This window comes from Pan paniscus, chromosome 6 (assembly GCF_029289425.2).
Source record: "Pan paniscus chromosome 6, NHGRI_mPanPan1-v2.0_pri, whole genome shotgun sequence".
NCBI lineage: Eukaryota > Metazoa > Chordata > Mammalia > Primates > Hominidae > Pan > Pan paniscus.
In genome coordinates, this window is record NC_073255.2 from 29,999,249 (window position 1) to 30,022,727 (window position 23,479).

Here is a 23,479-nt window from a genome sequence, read left to right on the forward strand (position 1 = left end):
TAATTTTTACTTGTATGAAAGTGAACTCATACCTGTAAAATCATGAGTGTACGAAGTGAGCCAGTGGGACCTCTCAAGATTTCTTTGTATGTTGGCTTCTTTGGCAGAGCAAATAGGGTCCCATGAATTTAAAGAAGTGTTAGGAGCGAAGGTTTTAGGAGGTTTTGGGTAGAATACTGGCTTATTTTTCTCAACACCTCTGGGAAACTAAAATATGAACATAAAGATTACTGCTGTTAATGTCATCTAGTAGAATAAGAGCTGATTCATGATCTCAGCAGGAAAGAGGCAAAGGAAATTCCAGGCTGACGTCAGAATGTTTTTTTTTTTTTGGTCATTAATTACTAGTTAATTACTAATTGCTATAATTGGAACCATATATAGAGTTAAACACAATATTCTATCAAATAAATGGTAAGGTCTTTTCTAAAAGTCTTTTGCCTTAGCTGGGACTTTGATAATGTGTATTGGAGAAATGTCCCTGAATATTCTACCTCCAGTGAAATTTTATTAGCAATACAAAGGGCTCTAAGGTGGTCTTTTGGCTAAGTTTAGCTAAAATTGTGTGCCTTCTACTTTTCCTTCCATGCCTGAAATGAAACCATTTGATGTCTTTTATGAATTTCCAATGAAGTTTAAATCACTCAAATTCAAATAAAATTTTCATTCTTCAGACGTAACTAGAGTTTTATTTTATATTTTCAAAAGAGCTATGCATGTAAACATGAGTAAATAAGTGAGTTTCACTGCAGTCTTTTTGATTACTTAGAAATTCACCTTTTCTCAGTATCTCTCTTATGATACTTAATATTTACTAAGCACCTATATGTGCACAGTAGTGGCTGCAAACAAGCATGGATCCAAAACAAATCTTGCCATCCAGGAACATATTGGCTAGTAGGGGAGATAAAGCATGAAACACAAATGACAAAAAGATTTTAACAAGTAATTCTTTGTCATAAAAGAAGTAAAGACACTTTTTTTTTTTTTTTTTCCCCAGAGACAGGGTCTCACCCTGCCACCCAGGCTGGAGTGCAGTGGTACAATCATAGCTCACTGAAACCTCCAACCCTTGGGCTCAAGTGATCCGCTGGCCTCAGCCTCCTGAACAGCCTGGACTACAGGCCTGTACCACCACTCCTGGCTTTTTCTTTAAAAAATACTTTTTGTAGAGACAGGGTCTCATCATGTTGCCCAGGCTGGTCTCAAACTCCTGACCTCAAGAGATCCTCCTACTTCAGCCTATCAAGCATTAGGATTATAGACATGAGCTACCATGCTCGACCATGAGACACAATTATTTGAAAGTTCAAAGAAGGGAGAGATTGAATTCACCTGAATGGGGAAGTGGAGCTGGGAAACAGGGAGGGAGGGTGAAGACAAGAGGCCATGTCATGTTATATGCAGAAACTGGGCCTTGAATGATGTGCAGAGATGTGGAGGCCAAAGGAACAGCAGGAGCAGAGGTATGGATAGTGGTGGCAAGTGTGGAACTAGCATTTCTTCAACATTAGGCTGCTGGGTGCCCTCACAGCCAGGCCCACCCTTAACACTTGAGGGCCTGGGATGAAAGTACAAATGGAAGTCTGTATTCCATTTCACTAAATAAATTTATAAATCAAGTAAATAAACGTTAAATAAAATATGTTCCTTTCACCTGCTTTGACAAAATATCTCTGGAACAACCTGGAAGACCAGGTTTAAATTTGGACTTCTTGGACTACTTCGAGTTCTGCACTGGGACAGGGTGGTTCAGGGAGAGCCAGCCGCTGGCCCCTGGCCTCAGCACCCTGACTGCTTTCTTCTTTACCCACCCCATTTACCCACCACCTCACTTCTAGCAAACAGGCATGCAGTCATGTTTTGGTCACTCCTTTGGCCATGAGGTATATATCAGCTTGGCAGCACTGCCAACCCTTGGGAAGATGGACTTAAGGAAGAGACCCTAAGAAGGGCCTAGGATTGGGTTTAAAGCCATTTGGTCAGGGAATTCTGTGGTTCAAGATCATGGTCAGGGGAGGGAGACAGAGGAGCTTGAGCTCCAGACGAACATATCCTCTTGCTCCACAGAAAGGGCCACAGCCAGAGGAAGGCCAGAACTGGCCCTCTAAAGTGTGGGGCCTTCTAAAGTTCCTGGGCCTAAGGGTTATGCTGTTCATAGCAACCCTGTGAGATTAGAGTGATTCCATTTTACATATACAGTAATCATGGTAAAAGGCACTGCTACCCCTATAAACCTTTAACAAATATGTGGCTTACTTATTCAGGGATAAAGAAAGCCCCTTTTGATCTCCTTATCTTTTTCATTATTTGCAGAGCCAGTTTACTTGGAAATAGGAAGGACTGTTTTTTTTTTTTTTTGAGATGGAGTCTTGCTCTTGCTCTTGTCCCCCAGACTGGAGTGCAGTGGTGCGATCTTGGCTCACTACAACCTCTGCCTCCCGGGTTCAAGTGATTCTCCTGCCTCAGCCTCCCAAGTAGCCGGGACTACAGATGTGCGCCACCACGCCCGGCTAATTTTTGTACTTTTAGTAGAGTCTGGGTTTCACCATGGTTGGCCAGGCTGGTCTCCAACTCCTGACCTCAGGTGATTTGCCTGCCTCGGCCTCCCAAAATGCTGGGATTACAGGCATGAGTCACCATGCCCGGCCAAGAAGGACTTTTAAAAAAATATTGTTCTACGGGGCTGGATTAATCTTGTATCTTACACTGGTTGAACTAACAACAGAGATCTACTGAAACACATTCAAGGGCACGGGAAAGGAAATAAGCAATGTGAAATTTTACTGTAGCGTGTGATGTCTTGAGAAGGGGCTAAAGAGGCAGGAAACATTTGAGAGGGGAACTGGCCAATTTTCAGTACGTTAAGGGGATGTTACTCTGAGAGGATACTGAGAGAGGGGTGGTGGAAGTCATTCACTCCAAAGGTATTCATTGGCTCGATACACTAAACTCAGGGTACAGTTTGTATCTGATATGGAAGATAAGCCTACGGCAGAAAGGAATTCCAGTTCCTGAGATGTTAGTTTCTAGACAGACACTCCAGTCTACAAAGAAGCGACATTAGTTGTTTTGAATTTGGAATATATTCTCAGAGGAATAGTACTATATAAATGGTGGTTACATTCCCAGCATAGCTCATATAATATATGTAACTCATAACCTATTTAATAAACATTTACTGAATACCTATTGCATGCAAAACCATGTACAAGGTTCTGAGAGTTCTGTGCTAGGCACCAAAACTCCATAAATTGTCACTAAAATAACATGGTTGTAATATATTAAATTAAACAAAAAAAGCAAATATAGTTTTTTTTTTGTTTTATTTTAGTCTTGAATGATGGGGCTTAACCAGGTTAAATAGGGGAGGTTAAAAGGTTTACTGTGGAGACCACATTGCCATTTGCAGAGGCTTTAGCATTTGGGAATACTGGTTCTTTATTAGATATTTTAATTAATTCTATTAGCACCATTTTTACACTAACAGGTTATGATAAGGCACTTCGTTCATTTACATCTGGAATGAAGACAGAGAGAGAGAGAGAGAGAGAGAGAGACGGAGAGAGGGAGCAAATGAGAGACTGGCAGAGAGAATTATTTTTGGCCTCTAGTCAGGGCTTAGGAAAGAGAGACGGCTGAAGGGAGAAGAGGACGCCTGGTTGGATAACAGCGCTGCCTGAGATGGAATGGTGGGAACACTGCGGGTGTGGGACAGAAGATGAGGAGAGAGACAGACAGTTTGTTTCCCATTCTGGGCACCTTGTCTGTCAATGGGCCTGAGCAGGTGGGAGGGGGCACAGGGTGCTGGCAGTCATGGAGAGGTGCACTGTGGGCGTCCAGTTATTTGGTAAGATGACTCCTTTCTAAAGGAGGTCCCTGCATGATCACCAAATTCATTATGGCCACTTAAGGATGAGTGTGGAGTATGGGTGGTATGTTGGAGAGAGAATTGTCCCTGGAATGAGGAAAGTATCTCTAGGATGGGAATGGGCATTTTAGATTGGAAAGATGGCAGGTGGATCAAGAAGAAAAACTGCTCCCCTTTGAAGGGGTGATATCAGTGAGCTCTCTTTCAAAGGGAAGCCAAGGGTCTGTCCAAATATTTAGGTTTGCAGAAAGCTGGGTTGTAATGAACACTGTGTTATTCTCAGTGAGGCTTTGAAAATGGTTTTGTTAAAAACATTTCAAAAAGTCCAAAGTAAGGAGGTTTATGGCACTTGACCTTTGTGATTATATCTCATCTTATCAACAAATGATTACAAGGTAGATTTCATCCTAGAGACTATTCTCATATCCTAAAAGCTAAGGCTAGACATTCAAGTTCTTGAGAAATAGGACAAAAGTCTTTACTTGAGTAAGCAATGAAACAAACAGCCCAGAAGAGTCAAGTATTAAAACCTATGTACGGGCCACACACAGTGGCTCACACCTGTAATCCCAGCACTTTGGGAGGCCGAGGAGGGAGGATCACTTGAGGCCAGGAGTTTGAGGCCAGCCTGGACAACAGGGTGAACCCATCTGTACTAAAAATACAAAAATTAGCTGGGCATAGTGGCGCACATCTGTGGGCTTAGGTACTCTGGAGACTGAGGCAGGAGAATTGCTTGAACCTGGAAGGCGGAGGCTGCAGTGAGCCGAGATTGTGCCACTGCACTTCAGCCTGGGTGACAGAACAAGACTCCATTTCAAAATAAAAATAAAACCTATTTATGTTTGCCAATTGGAAAAGGAAAAGGAATGTTGATTGGTTTGGTAACAGATGGAAACGATCAGTGAGAAGAGATCTCAGCGGGAAGAGAAGGGTAGCAGGAGAGGCCCCGAATAGAGTGATAAGTACAATGATCACTAATGACTCTGATGGGGAAAACTGGGCCAGTCCAAAGAGGCAAAGCTAGGGCAGCTCTGGGGTCTGGGTGGGAAAGGGGCGTCTGATCTCAGTAGCTGCTCAAGGCACAGCTGCTGCATCCACATGCAACGTGAAAGGAGGAGGGAAAAACGACATTTAACACACTGTTAACATGAAGCCCCGGGACTTAATTTTTAAAAGGTTAACATTCTTATGTGGAATATTCTCCTTTCCAAGGTTACCCATTTCTTTATGTTGCTAGGTCAATAAAGTATTATAACCATTGGAATAATAATACCGATAGCAGCTAATATTTATTATGAACTTACGATGTACCAATATTGTGCTGGGTGCTTTTCTGTGTATTTCATTCTCAGGACAGCACTATCAGGTAGATTTTATTATTATTCCTGCTTTATCTATGAGGAAACTGGGTATTGAAGGATTAAGTATGTTACCCAGGTCACAGAACTGATAAGTTTTAGAGCAGTATGTTATACATATTTTCTTATTGGCTTGGATGGAAAGTACTAACATATGGTTCCCGGAGTTTTCTGTTTTGCAGCTAAGTGACACATTTTTGGACCTGCTTATCAGGTTAGTAGTGTCCCTTCTCCTTCCCTGGGTAGAGCAGAAGGAGGGAGAAGACTATTATCCCAGAAATGCAAGTTACAAGTCCTTGAGAAACAAGGCATTCTTGTTATGAGTTCCATTCTCAGAGAATGATGTAATTGGTGTGGGGTGCAGCCTGCACCCCTGGTGATTCTAATGTGCAGCCAAGGTTGAGGACCACTGCTCTGGCAATAGGAAAGGTAAATACTATAAAAAAAATCCTCCTGAGCCTGGTGTGGTGGTGCACAGCTGTAGTCCCAGATACTTAGGAGGCTGAAGCAGGAGGATGCAGAAGGCCAGAAGTTTGAGGATATGGTGTGCCATGATTGCACCTGTGAACAGCCACTGCACTCCAGCCTGGTGTTAAATAATTAATAGATCTGAGAAAGGCAGCATGAGACAGAATCTGTCTCTTTTTGTTTTTTTTTTGAGACAGAGTCTCACTCTCACCCAGGCTGGAGTGCAGTGGTGCCACCTCGGGTCACTGCAGCCTCTGCCTCCCGAGTTCATGCGATTCTCCTGCCTCGGCCTCCTGAGTAGCTGAGGTTACAGGCATGCCCCACCATGCCCAACTAATTTTTGTATTTTTAGTAGAGTCAGTGTTCCGCCATGTTGGTCAGGCTGGTCTCAAGCTCCTGACCTCAACTGATCCACCTGCCTTGGCCTCCCAAAGTGTCTCCCAAAGGGATTACAGGTGTGAGCCACTGCATCTGGCCATCTCTTTTTCTGTTGTTTCTCATTTTTATTTAATATTTTAGAATTTAAAGCATTTAATTAAACAAAAACCAACTCATAAATTGGGCAGTCGCCAAACCAAAATAGATTCAGAGACTCTGCTGCCGCCAGGTGGTGGAAGAAGGTTTATGGACAGAAAAAGGAAAGTGACCTATAGAAAACAGAAGTGAGACACAGAAACAGCCAGATTGGTTACAGCTTAATGTTTGTCTTATTTGAACACGGTTTGAACAGTTGGCTGCCTTTGATTGGCCAAAACTAGGTGATTAGCACAAGAGTAGGTTACAGTCTGTTTATGCATCCAGTTAGGCTGCAGTTCATTCTGTATGGAGAAATCTTTAGGCCAAACTTAAAAGACATGAGGAGGTAGCTGTAGGCTATATTTAACAATTCCCCCTTTCTGGTTAGTGGGCAACATAGAGACCTCACCTCTTAAAAAAAAATCCTTTAATAGGAAGAGAACATTGTAGATAAAGAACATTGTAGATTACCTCCCCCAATTAAATGACAAAAGGCAGGAAAAATAGGAAGGACAAGTATAGGGTATTATCCTAGAGATTAGAGAAAAAAAAAAGGTGAGTCATGAGTTACTCCCACGAAGCTCAGCATCTATTTTATTTTTACTTCTTTGTCCAGGGAAATGCAAAACTTGATTAGAGTTAGGGATGAGCCAGAAGAAAATGTGAAAGGTTGAAAATTAAGAGCAGTTAATAAAGATTAAGAAAGTGGGATTAATCATCAGAAATAAGAAATACATAAATAAATCAGCCAAAAATATTTATGTACAATGCACTGTGGGGATATATACATAACATATTCTGTTCTCAAATAACTCATAATTTAACTGATGAAATATGAAATACGTGAAAAGTTACTGGTTATAGTATGTGTGGCAGAAGTCAGATGAGGGAGATATCATTTCTGCTGGAGTAATAATAATGCCTTATAAATTATAGTATTTTCTAGTTTTGAATCTTTCATATGATCCTCATATCTTGTGAAATTTACAGGACAGATTTTAGTGAAATTACCCAGATACGTTTTATGAATTGAAGCTCAGAAAAGGGAAATAATCTGCCTAGTATCACTTACACAGTAAATGGCAACAGAGGAGTGACCAGCAAGCACACAGGCCTCCTGACCTGGTTCTCTTTGCTACATAACAGAAACAAAGAGGGTTGAGCTGAGCCTTGAATTAGCAAGTGTTGGGCAGAGAGGACTTGGGAGGAGGGCATTCCAGGAAGGGAAATGGCATGAACCTGTTTGGGAACCAGTGGGTGGGGCCAGGCTGCAGGCTGGAGGTAAGGGCAGATCCTGAGGGGTCTCTGCACCTCAGTTAAAGCATCGGCATTTACGCTCAGGCAGAGGGGAGCTATTCAGGATGGCTGCCAAGGAATGTGACATGAGGAAAACAGGATTTTAATGACTAGGAAGAAACTTAGCTACAGATCTGGAGCCTTTGGCTATAAGAACATGTAATGATAGGATGGGTTCTAGAATAACTCTCATATTTCTGGGTTGTTTAGATATAGATTTTGCTTAAAAACTGAAAGAGATCCAGTAAAACAGACGCTTCGTTAGGACTTCTTTTTGACATTTAACTTTAAAAAAACAAACGGGAAATGACTTACTTTATAGATGACTCTGTGACATGGCGGTGACCACATGCTGGGCCTGTCATAATGGTTTGCCAGGTAAAATTCAAATGTTTTCAACCTCCCAAAATTATCACTTGCCTATCTCATGGATTGCTGGATGCCAAGAGATAATATATGGAGAACACTTGGCACTGCTTCTCACCAACCATGTTAGCTATTATTATTTTCAAACGTCTAGATATTTTCCCTCTTGATTTATAATTTTCTCTTTTTATCCATGTGGAGTTATGGGACAGAGGTTAAGGTCAGAGACTAGAATTTCACAAACCAGATTTCTGTGATCATGACATAGTCACAAATTCTGAGTCACAGTTTCCTTATCTATAAAATGGAAATGATGATGCTAACCTTAGGGGGTTATTGAAAGGGTTAAATGATGTATTTAGAGTGGTTAGGTGTGTAGCAATTTCTCAATAAATGGTGGCTATTGCTTTATTTCATTTTAAACTTGACACCAATATGATAATAATGGCTGGAACAATAATAGCTTGCAAATCTTTCTGGAATCTCCCACTTACTCTCTGCATATTTGGAGTGACTGGAGGTATTATAAGTTGTAAGAATAGGGTTGGAGGAACACAGTGTGAGAAATGCAGCCCTCCTCCACCATCTTCCTGGGGGCAATCTTTTTTTTTGGTAACTGTGGAATGTTCCATAACTACCAACAGTACATGAAATCAGCTAAGAAAACTGAAAAATGTAAATCATAGTCAAAATCTCAAATTTTACATTCAGATAGAAAATGAAAATAAACTTTTAGATTTTTTTTTTTTTTTTTTGAAACAGAGTTCACTCTGTTGCTCAGGCTGGAGTGCAGTGGCATGATCTTGGCTCACTGCAAACTTCACCTCCCAGGTTCAAGCGATTCTCGTGTCTCAGCCTCCCGAGTAGCTAGGACTACAGGCATGCACCACCACACCCGGCTAATTTCTGTATTTTCTAGTAGAGACAGGGTTTCACCATGTTGGTCAGGCTGGTCTCAAACTCCTGACCTCAAGCAATCTGCCCACCTTGGCTTCCCTAAGTGCTGGGATTACGGGCATGTGCCACCATGTCAAGCCTAGATTTTTATAAATGTATTGACTAAAAATATTTGTTACTTTCCTTTAAACACACATTTAAAAAGATACTTACATCATAATATACACCTTGACCTGGCCAAGTCAGTGCTTTCTTCTTTGAATCCATGGGAACATCAATCAGTTCATATCTATAAGGATTACCTGAAAATTTCAGGAAAAGCAATAAATAAGAACAGTCTTTTAAGGGATTAATAGGTACAATAAATAGAAATGAGATAATACAAGGTAGAGATGGATGTTGGTGTACATTTTACCTATGCAGTTACAGCTTTAGAGAGATTCAGCTTGCTCTTGAATTCTTTTTATTTATTTTTTTTAAGATAGCGTCTTGCTATGTTTCCCAAGCTGGACTTGAACCCTTGGGCTCAAATGATCTTTCCACGTCAGCCTCCTGAGTAGCTGGGACTACAGGGCAGGGCAGGCCACCACACTTGGCTTGTTGCTCTTGAATTCTTGAGCATGTGCAGGAGCAGCATGTGGGCCACACAGAGTGCGAATGAGTCTTTAACCCTAGTGCTCTCAGTAGTAATAGGAGTCACTAGTACTTCACCTTTCTTCTTAATGAGAGAGATCTTAGGTAAATAATAAGTGTTCCTGGATCCTCTTTCTGATCTTTTTTTCTGGCCTCTGGGGGCTCAACATATACATTTCTATATTATCTGTTTTGGCTTTTCTCTGCCTAAATATCAAGTTTTCTGAAACTGAGTTAGTACTTGCTTACCAAAAAGGTACTGAAAGGGAACATCTTAAACAATACAGCTTTTTAGATTTTGTTTTATATCTGATAAGCTTTACCAAACAGCATGGCTTGCTTTGCTCTCGTGATAAGTTTCAAGTTAAAGAATGTTCTGAACACCCATCTTCATATGTAATAGGAACAAGGGCTGGTGTTTATTGAACACTTACCATGTGCCAGTCACTGTACTGTTTTATATACATCATCACATGCAATTTTTAACATTACTATAAGAAAGGTACTGTTATTCCAACTTTAGTGAATAAGGAAATTGAAGCAGAGAGAGAATAAGTGATTTGTCCACATCTCAAAGGTAGAATTCAAACTCAGGCAATCTGATTCTAGAGTCTGCACTCTTAACTTCCTAACTTCTTTCCTTCCTTCCTTCCTTCCTTCTTTCCTTCCTCCCTTCCTCTTTCTCTCTCTCTTCCTTTTCCTCCCTCCCTTCTTTCCTCTCTCCCTCCCTCCCTTCGTTTTCTCTCTCTCTCTCTTTTTTTTTTTGAGACAGAGTCTCTCTGTCACCCAGGCTGGAGTGCAAGTGGCATGATCTCAGCTCACTGTAACCTCTACCTCCTGGGTTCAAGAGATTCTCACGCCTCAGCCTCCCAATTAGCCGGGACTACAGGCATGCACCACCAGGCCTGGCTACTTTTTGTAGTTTTACTAGAGACAGAGTTTTGCCATATTGCCCAGGCTGGTCTCGAACTCCTGGCCTCAAGTATCTGCCCACTTTGGCCTCCCAAAGTGCTAGGATTACAGGCATGAGCCACCACACCTGGCCCATGCTTCTTAGTTCTAATAAAGAAGAATTAAAATAAGTGGAAGAGTAGAAACCTAATGCTGTACTAGTTCCTGGAAAGATTTTTTTATAAGGGTTGTTAGAGTATGCTCATCTTTTAAAAATTCCCTAATAGTGACTGAATGGTTGGAGAGAGGTAGAGGCTTGGAAGAGCAGGAAATTAAGAGGACAACTTGTTTTTTCAGTCCCTTATGTTACTGCATTGAAAAGTGTTTTTACGGGCTGGCCATGGTCACTCATGCCTGTAATCCCAGCACTTTGTGAGGCTGAGGCGGGCAGATCACTTGACGTCAGGAGTTCGAGACCAGCCTGGCCAACATGGTGAAACCCTGTCTCTACTAAAAATACAAAAACTAGGTGGGTGGGTGGGTGTGGTGGCACGTGCCTATAGTCCCTGCTACTTGGGAGGCTGAGGCAGGAGAATCACTTGGACCCGGGAAGCAGAGGTTCCAGAAAGTGCCACTGCACTCTAGGCCTGGGCAACAGAGCAAGACTCCATCTCAAAAAAAAAAAAGTGTTGTTATGAATTCAACACATATTTCTGTGATTTCTTGCTAACTATGTGTACTTCAGATAATTTCAGAAATTACTGAATTCAGGATTGAGAAAAAGAAATCTACTTTGACAATTTATGTAACAAAGTCATAAAAATTTTACTTGTTTAGGTATCATACTTATCATTTCCTTTAGAACATTTATAGTTCTTTTGCATGGCACCATCTCTCCCCACTTCTGCTATAGAGCTAAGCATGGTGCTCGATACTAACAGCCAGTATACTTGATATAGCTTTCACTGCCTTTTTCCAGTGCTGCCTGGTCTGAGAGGCAATGGGAAAGTTCAGCATGGTACACACATACTGCAGTCATTATACGCTAGCAGGGTAAGAGAATAACTGCTAACATTTATCTCTGTTATTTGATAAGTAGGTTCTATTAATAATATTCCCATTTTGCAGACTGGGAAGCAGAACAGAGGAGTTCAGAAACTCCCATGGACCGCAGGTAAGTGGCAGATCCAGAATTCTACTCATGCAGTCTGACTCTAGAATCCATGCTCTTACATATTCCACTATGCTAGCTTTCAAAACGTTACTGTCTGCTAATAAGACACTGAGGTTGAGGCTGATGATGGCAATATTCTGTCCTTGCATTTTGGTCCAAATATTCATGTATAGAGGAACTGCAGGATAGGACAATTCTTGAGTCTTTTCTACCTCACCTAAATGCACTCAACAAATATTTGTCTTTGCCTACCATGTATCATTTCCGTCCCTCTCTCAAGTGTTTTCACTCTTTCTCCAGAGGTGGCCTCTCTGTTTACGCACATGTGTAGGACTCCTCAGCAAAGACCGAGGTGTCTAGTGTGGGAGAGATTCGATGACTAGTGTACGGGATTCCTGATAAAACACATTCACAAAGACTCCAAGGTTTGCAGCTGGGAGAACCTGCTCCAGGGTGTTAAGAAGGACTGAACAAACTACTCCCATTGCTTTCTACATCTTATTTCAATGGGGATCTTTCAATTCTATCACTGCTGCTGCATCCACGTCCAGACTCTGTGATTGATGCAAACACTGTCCCTTGTGCTGATCACCTGGGCTAGGATGAAATTTTTAAAAGCTAAACCGTGAGAGCAGGAAAGAAATAAAAATAGAAAATAGAAGTGGAATAAAAACCACCAATTCTACAACGTTTTGGTTTCTGATTGTAACATGAGAGGCTGTGTCGAGGGGAAAGTTTGGGAGCACCTGCAGAGAGTCTGATTTGATGGGTCCATGGTGGCACGCCAGCTGATTTGTAAAGTCGCAGCTGTGAACAAGTTTCCTGATCTATTGAGTCACACATTTGTGACTTGAGTCCTTTGTGCTCCTTGCTTTAATTTTATTATTGAAGAAATCCCAATAATAAGAATTAATACAGTTCTGATTCCAGATCACATTTTACCTCTTGTCTTCAAAACTGTTGAATCATAAGCCTTGGTTGGCACTGTGGGAGGAAAGGGCTGCTGGGTGCGGGCTTTAATGCCCGTGTAGAGGTCCTCAGGTGACGTGAAGGTGGGGAACATGGCGCCGCGACAGATGTGTGTGTGGTAGGGGTGTTCAATTGGATATGGCAAGCAGATCTCTCTAAGATTTATTGAGGAAACAAAACAAAATGAAAAGAACAGAAAGAAGTATGGTTGAAAAAATTAATCATCAAAAATTTATTGGGACCCTATTTTTAATGGCAGAAACTGTTCTAACGCTGGGGGATAGGACAGTGAGTCAATGTCCCTGTGCTCATGGAATTAGCATTCTCTTGGAATGTACACCACGAAACAGGACATTTTCTTAATTTTGCTAGACAAAACTAAATTTAATTTTAAAATAAATCATGCCCAATTCTTTATCAGTGAGTAAGTTTCATAACTGGTATAAAAAATATAAAGCAAAAAATAAATGAGTTTTGTGTTTGTAGAATGGTATAGTTGCTTTTAATTACTGTGTCTTATTTTAAGAGGCTCCCAGGAATTGTTTTGGGCATTCTGCTTCAGCAAAGTGATCTCTAACCATCTTTGAATGAACTTTGAACCCAGGCCATCTGTTTCTTTAAGCAATCAATCAACAATCAACAATCAACAAAATATAACCCCTGTTTATATACACAGTACTGCTTCAAAATCAAAAAGCCAAAAACAGCTAGCACACTGAAGGAAAAAATAAACATGTTAAAGAGACCATAGGGATATAATTTTCCTATCATTTGGAGAACTGGCAGAGGTTAAAAAAAAACCATGTGGGAGCTGTCTAAACTAGAAGAAAAGCAAAATTAGGAAGTCCATGGGATAGAGAAATGTTATTCATAACAAGAAAATTAAGCAGAAAAAAGCAAGACCAAGTGTTTATGTGTTGAATTCCTCCCCTCCGCCCCCATCCATATATTGAAATCCTAGTCTCCAGGGCCACATATTGTAACCTTGTATGGAAATAGGGTCATTACAGATATACTTAGTTAAGACCGCGTTATTCCATACTGGAGCAGGGTGGGCCCCCAACCCAAGATGCCTGGTATCCTTTTAGGAAAGGGAAAGTTGGACACAGACAAACACCTGAGGAGAATGCCATGTGAAGATAAGGCAGAGATCGGGATGATGCATCTACAAGCCAAGGAGTGCCAAAGATCACCAGCAAAGCCCAGAAGCCAGAGGAGAGGCATGGGACAGAGTCTCTATCACAGTCCTCAGAAGGAACCAACCCTGCTGAGGTCTTCGTCTCAGACTTCCGGCCTCCCACCTTGGAACTTGCCAGGCTACAAGCAGAAAGGTGAATCCAAGAAATATGACCTAACAAAAAGGACTTTACTTTTCAAACTGTTTATGAAGAGAATTTGAAAAGCTCAAGACAAGGGTTCTTCACTTTGTCGTTTTTTAAAAAACAGAAAGACCAAAAAAACCTAGAAGTTAATTTTAATAGCCTTTTGAATAGGTCTTTAGCTGAAACAATTTTTTAAATGGCAGCTTAATAATTTCTGTTAAGCTTGATAGAGGACTCCTGTGGCACGGAGGATACTGGGTGCTCAGATCTCGGCTTCTAACACCTGTCCCCAGTCAAAGGAGTCAGGGTTTCTGGGAGTTATTATTACTATCATTATTATTTTTGAGACAGAGTCTTGTTCTGTCACCTAGGCTGGAGTGCAATGGCAGGATCTCAGCTCACTGCAACCTCCACCTCCCAGGTTCAAGCGATTCTCCTGCCTCAGCCTCCCAAGTAGCTGGGATTACAGGTGCTCGCCACCACACCCAACTAATTTTTTGTATCTTTAGTAGAGATGGGGTTTCACCATGTTGGCCAGGCTGGTCTTGAACTCCTGACCTTGTGATCCACCTGCCATGGCCTCCCAAAGTGCTGGGATTACAGGCATGAGCCACTGCGCCCGGCCACTCTGGAAGCTATTATATAAGATGAGCCTGGATTATTGCAGAGTGACAGAAAGAAAGGAAATGCTAAAAGGAAAAAAAAGAAAGCCAAAACCCCACGATGATGGGGAAATGTCAAAAGAATATAGGAGCGAACTCAAAGAGCTCCTCATTGCCAATCTTAGTAACAAAAGAAAGTGGTATTGGATTGCCACCTAAGTACTAAAGCACAAAATAAATTTCCATGAGTCTATACTGAGAGAAATAAGTGATTGAATAAATAAACAAATGGAGTGGAATCGATACATCTCCCATGTAGAATGCCAAATAATTTATGCAGGTACTTGCTTTCAAGAAGGTGGAGTATAAATCCAGATGCCTTAAGTGTGGGCTGCACACAGACACAAGAGAGCTTCTTCTAGAGTGCAGTGTGGAAAGGAGGAAAGAAAGAGTGTGTGTGCAGCGGGGAAACCTGCTGAGGACACCTCTGCCAGGTGGTCAGGGTTAACATCACCAGGGATAGATCATGCCAACGGCATGTACCCTTGCTACGATGCGATGAAAACAGAACTTTATCTCTGTGGTCTTCCTTCTGCAAATACATCATCCCAGTCTAACCATAAGAAAAATGTCAGTCAAAGCCCAATTTGGGGGCATTCTACAAAATATCTAACCAATAATCCTAAAAATTGTCAAGGTCATTAAAACAAGGGAAGTCTGAGAAACTGTCACAGCCAAGAGGAACCTAAGGAGAGATGGTGACTGAATGTAATGCAGTACTCTGGATGGGATCCTGGGACAGAAGAAGGACATGAAGGAAAAACTGAGGAAATCTGGATAAAGCATGGATTTTGGGTCACAGTGATGCATCAGCAATGGTTCATTAATTGTGACAAATGTGCCATATTAATGTGAGATGTTAACAATAGGGGAAGCTGCGTGTGATGTATATGGGAACTCTCCACACTATCTTCTAATAATTCTATAAACCTAAAATTATATGAAAATAAAACACTTACTAAAAAAGATTTTCAGGGGATATAATAGGAGAGAAATCAAAGTAATGTTACCCTGGACTTGCACCAGCCTTTCCTTCCAACTGTTAAGACATAGTTTTCAGGCCAGGCACTGTGGCTCACGCCTGTGATCCAGTACTTTGGGAGGCCGAGGTGGGCGGATCACTTGAGCCCAGGGGTTCAAGACCAGCCTGGGCAACATGGCAAGAACCCATCTCTACAAAAATTACAAAAATTAGCCAGGCATAGTGGTGCACACCTGTAGTCCCAGCTACTTGGGAGGTGAAGGTGGAAGGATCACGTGATCCCAGGGAGGTCAAGGCTGCAGTGAGCTGTGATGGCACTACTGTACTCCAGCCTGGGCGACAAAGTGAGACTCTGTCTCAAAAAAAAAAAAAGAAAAAGAAGAAAAGTTTTCATGGGAAGTCTCACTTGTTTTCACACTTCTAAGACATAGGAAATGTCAATTTTTTTTTCTTTGATTATAACAGAGAAGGAAAATATAAGTTATTTACTTACCCTACTGTTGAATTAGGCGGCTTGGGTATCCTAGAATAAAAACAGGAAACAAGTTCTAACTTATATTGAGGGCTTTTAAAGGTTTATATCCCTATTAGAAACTTGATTAATGATATAGGCTGGGCATGGTGGCTCATGCCTGTAATCCCAGCACTTTGGGAGGCCAAGGTGGGCGGATTGCTTGAGCTCAGGAGTTCGAGACCAGCCTGGGCAACATACAAAATAGAAAAATACCAAAAATACAAAAAATACAAAAAAAATTAGCTAGGCATGGTGGTGCATGCCTGTAATCCCAGCTACTCAGGATTACCCAGGAGGTGGAGGTTGCTGGGTGACAGAGCAAAAGTCTGTCTCAAAAAAAAAAAATAATAATAATAACGATATACCCCATTTTCAAACTGTAATGTCATTAAGATAATGTTCTTGATTAACTTTCTGGATTCCTGAATATTGACAAGACAGGGATATGTTGTTTCCTTATTTCAGTTGTCTGTTGATTAATTTTTCCATCCATTTATTCTAACCTCACCACTGTTTCTGCATTTTCCATTTGCGGTGAAGATACAAGGGATGACTACTTCTAATGATAAGAGAGCTCTGGTTCTTTCTGACCTTTACTCTCATAATCAGGCAGTAGCCAGAGTGCTTTGAGGAAGCCTGACGTTATACATGGGGTGCAATTTCATAGCCTAAAGTGACGTGAGTGTGGCCCAGCTGGAGAGGATATTTAAGTACCATGTATGCTTTCTACCTTTGCTCTGTGTTGCTGATCTCTCATGATAGTAAATGTTGCCCGGTCAGCAGAGGGAATAGAACAAAACTGACCAAGTTCCTGGAAGCATGCCTTTTCTGAAGCAGTTCATTCCAAGGTTGTGCATTTACTAATTACTCCGAAACTTGCATGCCAAGAAATAATCCTGTAGCCCTGGAAAAAAGTCGACTAAAGACGGGTAATCATCCACCTACACTGGATTTCAACAATTCGTTTCAGCCTATGCAAATAAAATTCTGAAAGATTTCAGGTGTGAAAAATGAACAGAATGTTATCAATTTGATAGTAAAAGTCAGTAAAATTGAATACACTGTTTAATTTTTTAGATGTTCCTCCATGCTAGCAAATACTCCCTAGAAAGTGGCATGTAAGCCATATAAATTTATTATCCTGTAATGTATTATAAACACCTGACTCTCATGAACTATAAAAGTTTATATCTTTTTAAATTTCAACTCTAAATGTGTGGGCATGAAACTAAAAAAAGCATGTTCTATCTTCCATCAACATCACTGAGTTGGAAAGATGGTGGGGGCACAAAGGGCAGGGAAGTGATGAATATATGAATCCAAGGAATCTAGAGTTGTTATTAATAGATTGGCAACTATATATAATACATTAAGCTAGCATCTAAAATTATTCTTATGTGACAAATTCCATTACAATATTGATAAGCATATGCCTAAAAGCATATGCCATTTTGATTTGATTCGAAATGAAAAAAAAAATTAAATTTAAAATATAAAATCTTTTTTAAAACTTCAAGATCTGAAAAGATAAAATGAAAGTAACAAATGCTGAGACACCTCTTCCTTGACCTAAATCAGCCCATTAATTTTACTGCCACCCTTCACATCTGCTTTGCAAAAATCACCAAAGGGATAAACCGAGACAACCACAAATTTTGTCTTTTTGGCGCCATCTAGTGGCTAACTTCTATATTAAATTTTTACCTATCAACAACTAGTACTTCTTAATAAAGAAGTGATAGTTTCATTATTACTTCAATGCTGTCGTGTTTAATATTTATTTGTTTGTTTGTTTGAGACGGAGTTTTGCTCTTGTCGCCCAGACTAGAGTGCAATGGCGTGATCTCAGCTCACTGCAACCTCCGCCTCCTGGGTTCAAGTGATTCTCCTGCCTCAGCCTCCCTAGTAGCTGGGATTACAGCCGCCTGCCATCACGCCCAGCTAATTTTTATATTTTTAGTAGAGACAGGGTTTCGCCATGTTGGCCGGGCTGGTCTTGAACTCCTGACCTCAGGTGATGCACCCTCCTCAGCCTCCCAAAGTGTTGGGAATTACAGGCATGAGCCACTGTGCCCAGCTGTGTTTTATTTTTATCTAAAAATAAAAATGTATGCTTTTGTAATGTACACGACAAACTATTTAAAAGTGTAACAAAATAATACACTTGAAAAGAATACCTTTAAGTGACGGGTAAATTAACAAGTATGCCTTACGTTAAAAATAATACTTAGGAAGTGTTATTAAGAGTTATTTGTAGATGATAATAAAAAACTTCTATCCTCGTAAAATTCTGGTTGAAAATTTATTGAGGGCCACTATGGCATTTTCTATTGATATTTTAATAAATGTAGCAGATTCTTACTAGGTTGGGTAAGTAGGTCAAAGGCAGGAAAATGGACCAAGATAACTTTTAGGAATCCCTTTGAACATTACTATTCATCAGTTTCTGTTTTTTTTTTCTTGATTTCTTTAAACACTAAAAACTATTGGTTTGTTATTTATTTGCTTTTGTTTGTTTGGTCTTGGTTTCTGGCATTAATTGTCTCTATTTTAAAAAAGAAATAATTTGTTTCTCTAAAAGTCCCCATTTGGGGCTTTAAAAATGTCTCATATAACTCATTTCCACTTAAAAATGTTATTTGATTTTATATAAGGAAAAAAACCCAGACTTACAAAGAATCATTTCCATAGACATCACTTTTTTTGTTCTGGGTCAAATAATAAAATTGTTCAATAGGAAGCTTTCTGAAAAGAAAGAAAAGATTAAATTAAACATGTTTTAAAATTAACACAATATAATGGTGAGATAGTAAAAGACAAATAGATTAATAACATATCCACGTATATGTAGAAATTCAATATATGAAAAGGTGTCATTTTATTTATTATTATTTTATAATAAATAGAGACGAGGTCTTGCTATGTTGCCCAGACTTATCTTGAACTCCTGGGCTCAAGAGATCCTCCTGCCTTGGCCTCCCAAAGTGCTGGGATTACAGACATGAGCTACTGTGCCCGGCCAAAGGTGTCATTTTAAACCAGGGGAAAAAAGATGTATTTTTCTTTTTTAAAATGTTAGAACTTTTTATTTATTTTATTTATAGATTTTTTTTTTTTTTTTTTGGTAGAGACAGTCTTGCTATGTTGCCCAGGCTAGTCTCAAACTCCTGGACTCAAATGATTCTCCCGCCTCAGCCTCCCAAAGTGCTGGGATTACAGGCATGAGCCACCATGCCCAGCCAGGATGTATTTTTTAATATAGAAAAAATTCAGTATTCCTTTGAAAAATAATCCATCTCTATTTACACTATTCAGAAAGATAATTTCAGATGGATTTAAAAATCTAAAGTATTTGGGGAAAAACCTGTACAAAAATTAAAAGAAAATGTATAGGAATATGCTTTTTCTTTGGTGGTAGGAAGGACCTTTAAAACAATAATTCTACTTTAAAAGTCAAAAGCCTGAAAGAAAATTTGATCATCAAATTTAATTATAAGGCTGGGAGTGGTGGCTCACGCCTATAATCTTAGCACTGTGGGAGGCTGAGGTGGGCGGATCACTTGAGGCCAGGAGTTCGAGACTAGCCTGGCCAACACAGTGAAAACCATCTCTTCTAAAAATAGAAAAAATTTGCTGGGTGTGGTGGCCCACACCTGTAATCCCAGCTACTCGGGAGGCTGAGGCATGAGAATTGCCTGAACCTGGGAGGCAGAGGTTGCACTGAGCTGAGATCATGCCACTGTACTCCAGCCTGGGCAACAGAGTGAAACTCTGTCTCAAAAAAAAAAAAAAAAAAATTAATTAAAAAAATAAAAAATAAAAAAACTAAAAAACCCAAATTAAATTATCAGACAAAACTGTAAAAGTTCAAATAAAATAAAAATTAGAAGAAATACTTGCAAATATTAATAAAGATAACACATAAAGGATTGTTTCCAGAACATAAAGAACCAACAAGAATCTATAAGTAAAATACAAACAATAAAAATGGGCGAAGAATAAACGTAGAAAAGGAAATGTAGAATGGCCATACCTAAAGGATAAGAAAAGTACTCAACCCAACTAGTAAGCAGAGAAATGCATTCTCATATCCATGATACCCTCTATATTCATTAGATAGGCAAAAACTATACATTTTGATAATATAGATGGCCGGGAGTGTGAGGAAATGAATACTTTTAGACACTACCATGACAATATAAATCATTTGTGCTACATGCACTAAGGTTTAAAAAAAATCCCTATACTATGACCCACTTAGGATTTGGCATTTATTTATTTATGTATTTAAAATTTTTTTTGAGATGGAGTCTTGCTCTGTTACCCAGGCTGGAGTGCAATGGCGCGATCTCAGCTCACTGCAACTTCTACCTCCTGGGTTCAAATGATTCTCCCGCCTCAGCCTCCTGAGTAGCTGGGATTACAGGCACCCGCCATCGTGCCCGGCTAATTTCTGTAGAGACAGTTTCACCATGTTGGCCAGGCTGGTCTCCAACTCCTGACCTCAGGTGGTCCGCCCACCTCAGCCTCCCAAAGTGCTGGGATTACAGGCATGAGCCACTGCGCCCAGCTGGATTTGCCTTTTAGAAACCTTTGAGCATGATCTCAAGAAGCCTTGTACAAGGATGCTTTTTAAAGTACGGTTAATGTAAAAAGAGACACAGAGAGAAAAGAATACATGACGGCTAATAATCTATGATGCATCCGTATTGTAGAATACTGTGAGAAATTAAAAACAATGTACCCATTGAAAATATAGTGTCATTTCCTGTATGTGTGGAATCACTGGATACATAGTATTAGGCAATTTTGGTTTTTTTTCTCTCTATAATCTAGAAATAGCCATATGTCTGTAAATGTAGACAAACATAGATCTACATCATTCTTTTTAACTTGCTTTTTCCAGCCTCCGAATGGCCCTGGAGTGTGAGGGTTATTTGTACCCCACAAGAATGCTCACCTAGAGAAACACGCCATTGAGTATGTTCTCAATAATTAGGTAGATAAAACGACCAGCTCTGTGTGTGTCAGGTTTTCTCCAGTCACCCTGGTGCTTGCTCAGTGGCTTCATAACGAAGTGATCATGGCGGCAGCACAGAAATTATCACATATGGACTCAGTGACATGAACTTCCCTCACTAAGACTCACCTGGCTATTGGCAAATTTGAGTTTGCCATCAGAAGTGACCAATCATAAGCACTTGATAGGGTGACCTATCCCTGGATGTACTAGTCAGCCATCTGGTAGTAGGATAATTACATTGAACCCCTTCCATCATCAAAGAGATAACTTATCCTCATAAGATTAGACACTTCTTCAAAATAGGGATTTCCCTTCCCTTCTCACCGTGCCTCTGCAAGTAACATCATCAGTAAACTTACTAAATGTCTCATTCGTTGCCATGCCGTATTAAACAATATTATTTTTGACTAAGGAACTCAATGTACTGCAAAAGACATTGGGCAACAGTTGGTTGAATTCAAATGATTCACTGTATTGATAGAATGTTAGGTTTTGCCATACTTACAGAACATTAGGATGGCTTACTGAATATTCAATTATGGCTAAGTGTTGTCCTAAAGAGTGTGGGACACGCTCTGAACCAGTGACCAACAAATAGATTCCCCCTTAGCCAGAATGCATGGTCTGAAAACCAAAGAGTGGAAGTGGGAGTGGTGCGTCTTACTGTTATACTTATGGTCACACTTGAGAAAATTTGACTCCCTCCCCAGCTACCTTGAGCTTTGGTGGTTTAGAGGTCAAGGGAGAAATACTTCCATCAGGGGATACAACAATGGTTCCAATTGCATTGGAAGCTGAATTGATGATGATGTGGTAATTTTGGGCAGGATGCCTGATCCTGAATATCAAGGGCCAGAGGATATTACACAATGATGGGGGAAAGGAGTATTTCTGGAACCTGGGGAACCTTTTGAACAGCCAGTATTGTCTTCAGTAGCATGGAGTTAATGAAACACTATAGCAGCCTTACACAGGCAGAACCACTAAGAGCTAAGATCTCTTAGAACATACTTTTGGGTTGTTCTATCAAGTAACGTACTCCTACCAGCTCAGGTATTGGCTGAGGGCAAGGGAACTTGGAATAGGTAGTGAAGGAAGGAAATTATTATTATTTATAAAAGCATTTTTAATTTCAATAGTTTTTGGGGAACAGGTGGTGTTTGGTTACATGAATAAATTCTTTACTGGTGATTTCTGAGATTTTGGTGTAACCATCACCCAAGCAGTGTACACTGTACCCAATGTGTAGTCTTTTATCCCTCACCCCTTTCCCAACCTTCCCCCTGAGTCCCCAGAGTCCATTGTATCATTCTTATGCTTTTGTATCCTCATAGCTTAGCTCCAACTTCTAGGTGAGAACATACAATGTCTGATTTTCCATTCCTGAGTTACTTCACTTAGAATAATGGTCTCCAACTCCCTCCAGGTTGCTGTGAATGCCATTATTTCATTTCCTTTTATGGTGAGTAGTATTCCATGGTATATCTATGCCACATTTTCTCCATCTACTCGGTTAATGGGCACTTGGGCTGGTTCCGTATTTTTGCAATTGCGAATTGTGCTGCTATAAACATGTGTGTACAAGTGTCTTTTTCATATAATGACTTCTTTTCTGGAGGAAGGAAATTATAACACCAATGATAGCCTCATGACCAGGTGTGGGAATGAGGACTACAGTCACTTCTCCTATTTTCTGCCTTGATGTGTCTTATATACTTTTATGTATTTTCTTTTTTCCTCTTCATTTTCCTTACTATTTCATATAGGATGCATTGGTGATGGTTAACTTTATTAGACAGCATAGGTATAGAATATTGGGACAAGATTACAACTGAACTAGACAGGAGTGGGCACTTGGAATTGGATATAGCAAAGTTGGAAACCACTTTCCTTTGGCCTCTGCTTTTGGGGAGGTGAGTATATTTTCATTTGTATGAAAATTGTTGCTTTTTTGTTTTTTTTAGACGGAGTCTCACTCTGTCGCCCAGGCTGGGGTGCAATGGCACAATCTTGGCTCACTATAACCTCTGCCTCCTGGGTTTAAGTGATTCTCCTGCCTCAGCCTCCTGACCTCATGATCTGCCCACCTTGGCCTCCCAAGGTGCTGGGATTACAGGCGTGAGCCGCCGCGCCTGGCCGCATCTTCTTACATTGAAGCAACGGTCCTCCAACTTTGCTGCATGTTGGAATTATCTGAGGTTATCTTGTTAAAATGCAGATTCTGTTTCAGTAAATCTGGGGTGGAGGCTGAGATGTGGCATTCGCCATTTCCTAGGTGATGCCGATGTACCGTGTATTGAATAGAAAAGCATGCTATTGTTGCTGCTGTTGTTTAGAGTGACAGTCCACTGGCACTCAAGACTGTCATCTTTACAATACCCTCTCTACATTTTGCTAGTTACCCACATTTGGAACACCCCGCTTCCCAGCCTTCTTAGCAGCCAGGGTGCAAATGTGCCCTAAGTTCTGCCAATCATCCATATCTATACCAGATTTTGAGTTGACTGTGAGTAGCCTGAGAACATGAGCTTCAT

The 23,479-nt window shown here is 40.4% G+C and overlaps 1 protein-coding gene across 3 annotated transcripts in view; it reads right to left on the reverse strand.

Moving 5' to 3' along the window:
- The window catches only part of SPMIP4 (sperm microtubule inner protein 4), a 49,726-nt gene that overhangs the window by 6,857 nt on the left and 19,390 nt on the right, over window positions 1–23,479 (reverse strand). For 2 of the 3 annotated variants that reach the window (XM_063605654.1, XM_008960032.4), the window contains exons 4-8: window positions 18,596–18,667; window positions 15,902–15,931; window positions 12,416–12,597; window positions 8,989–9,077; window positions 33–207 (exon numbers count right to left, since the gene is read on the reverse strand). In XM_063605654.1, the coding sequence (XP_063461724.1) occupies window positions 33–207; window positions 8,989–9,077; window positions 12,416–12,597; window positions 15,902–15,931; window positions 18,596–18,667 (548 nt within the window). The remainder of the gene's footprint in view (window positions 1–32; window positions 208–8,988; window positions 9,078–12,415; window positions 12,598–15,901; window positions 15,932–18,595; window positions 18,668–23,479) is intronic. The other variant, XM_034963827.3, reaches the window with a different exon arrangement.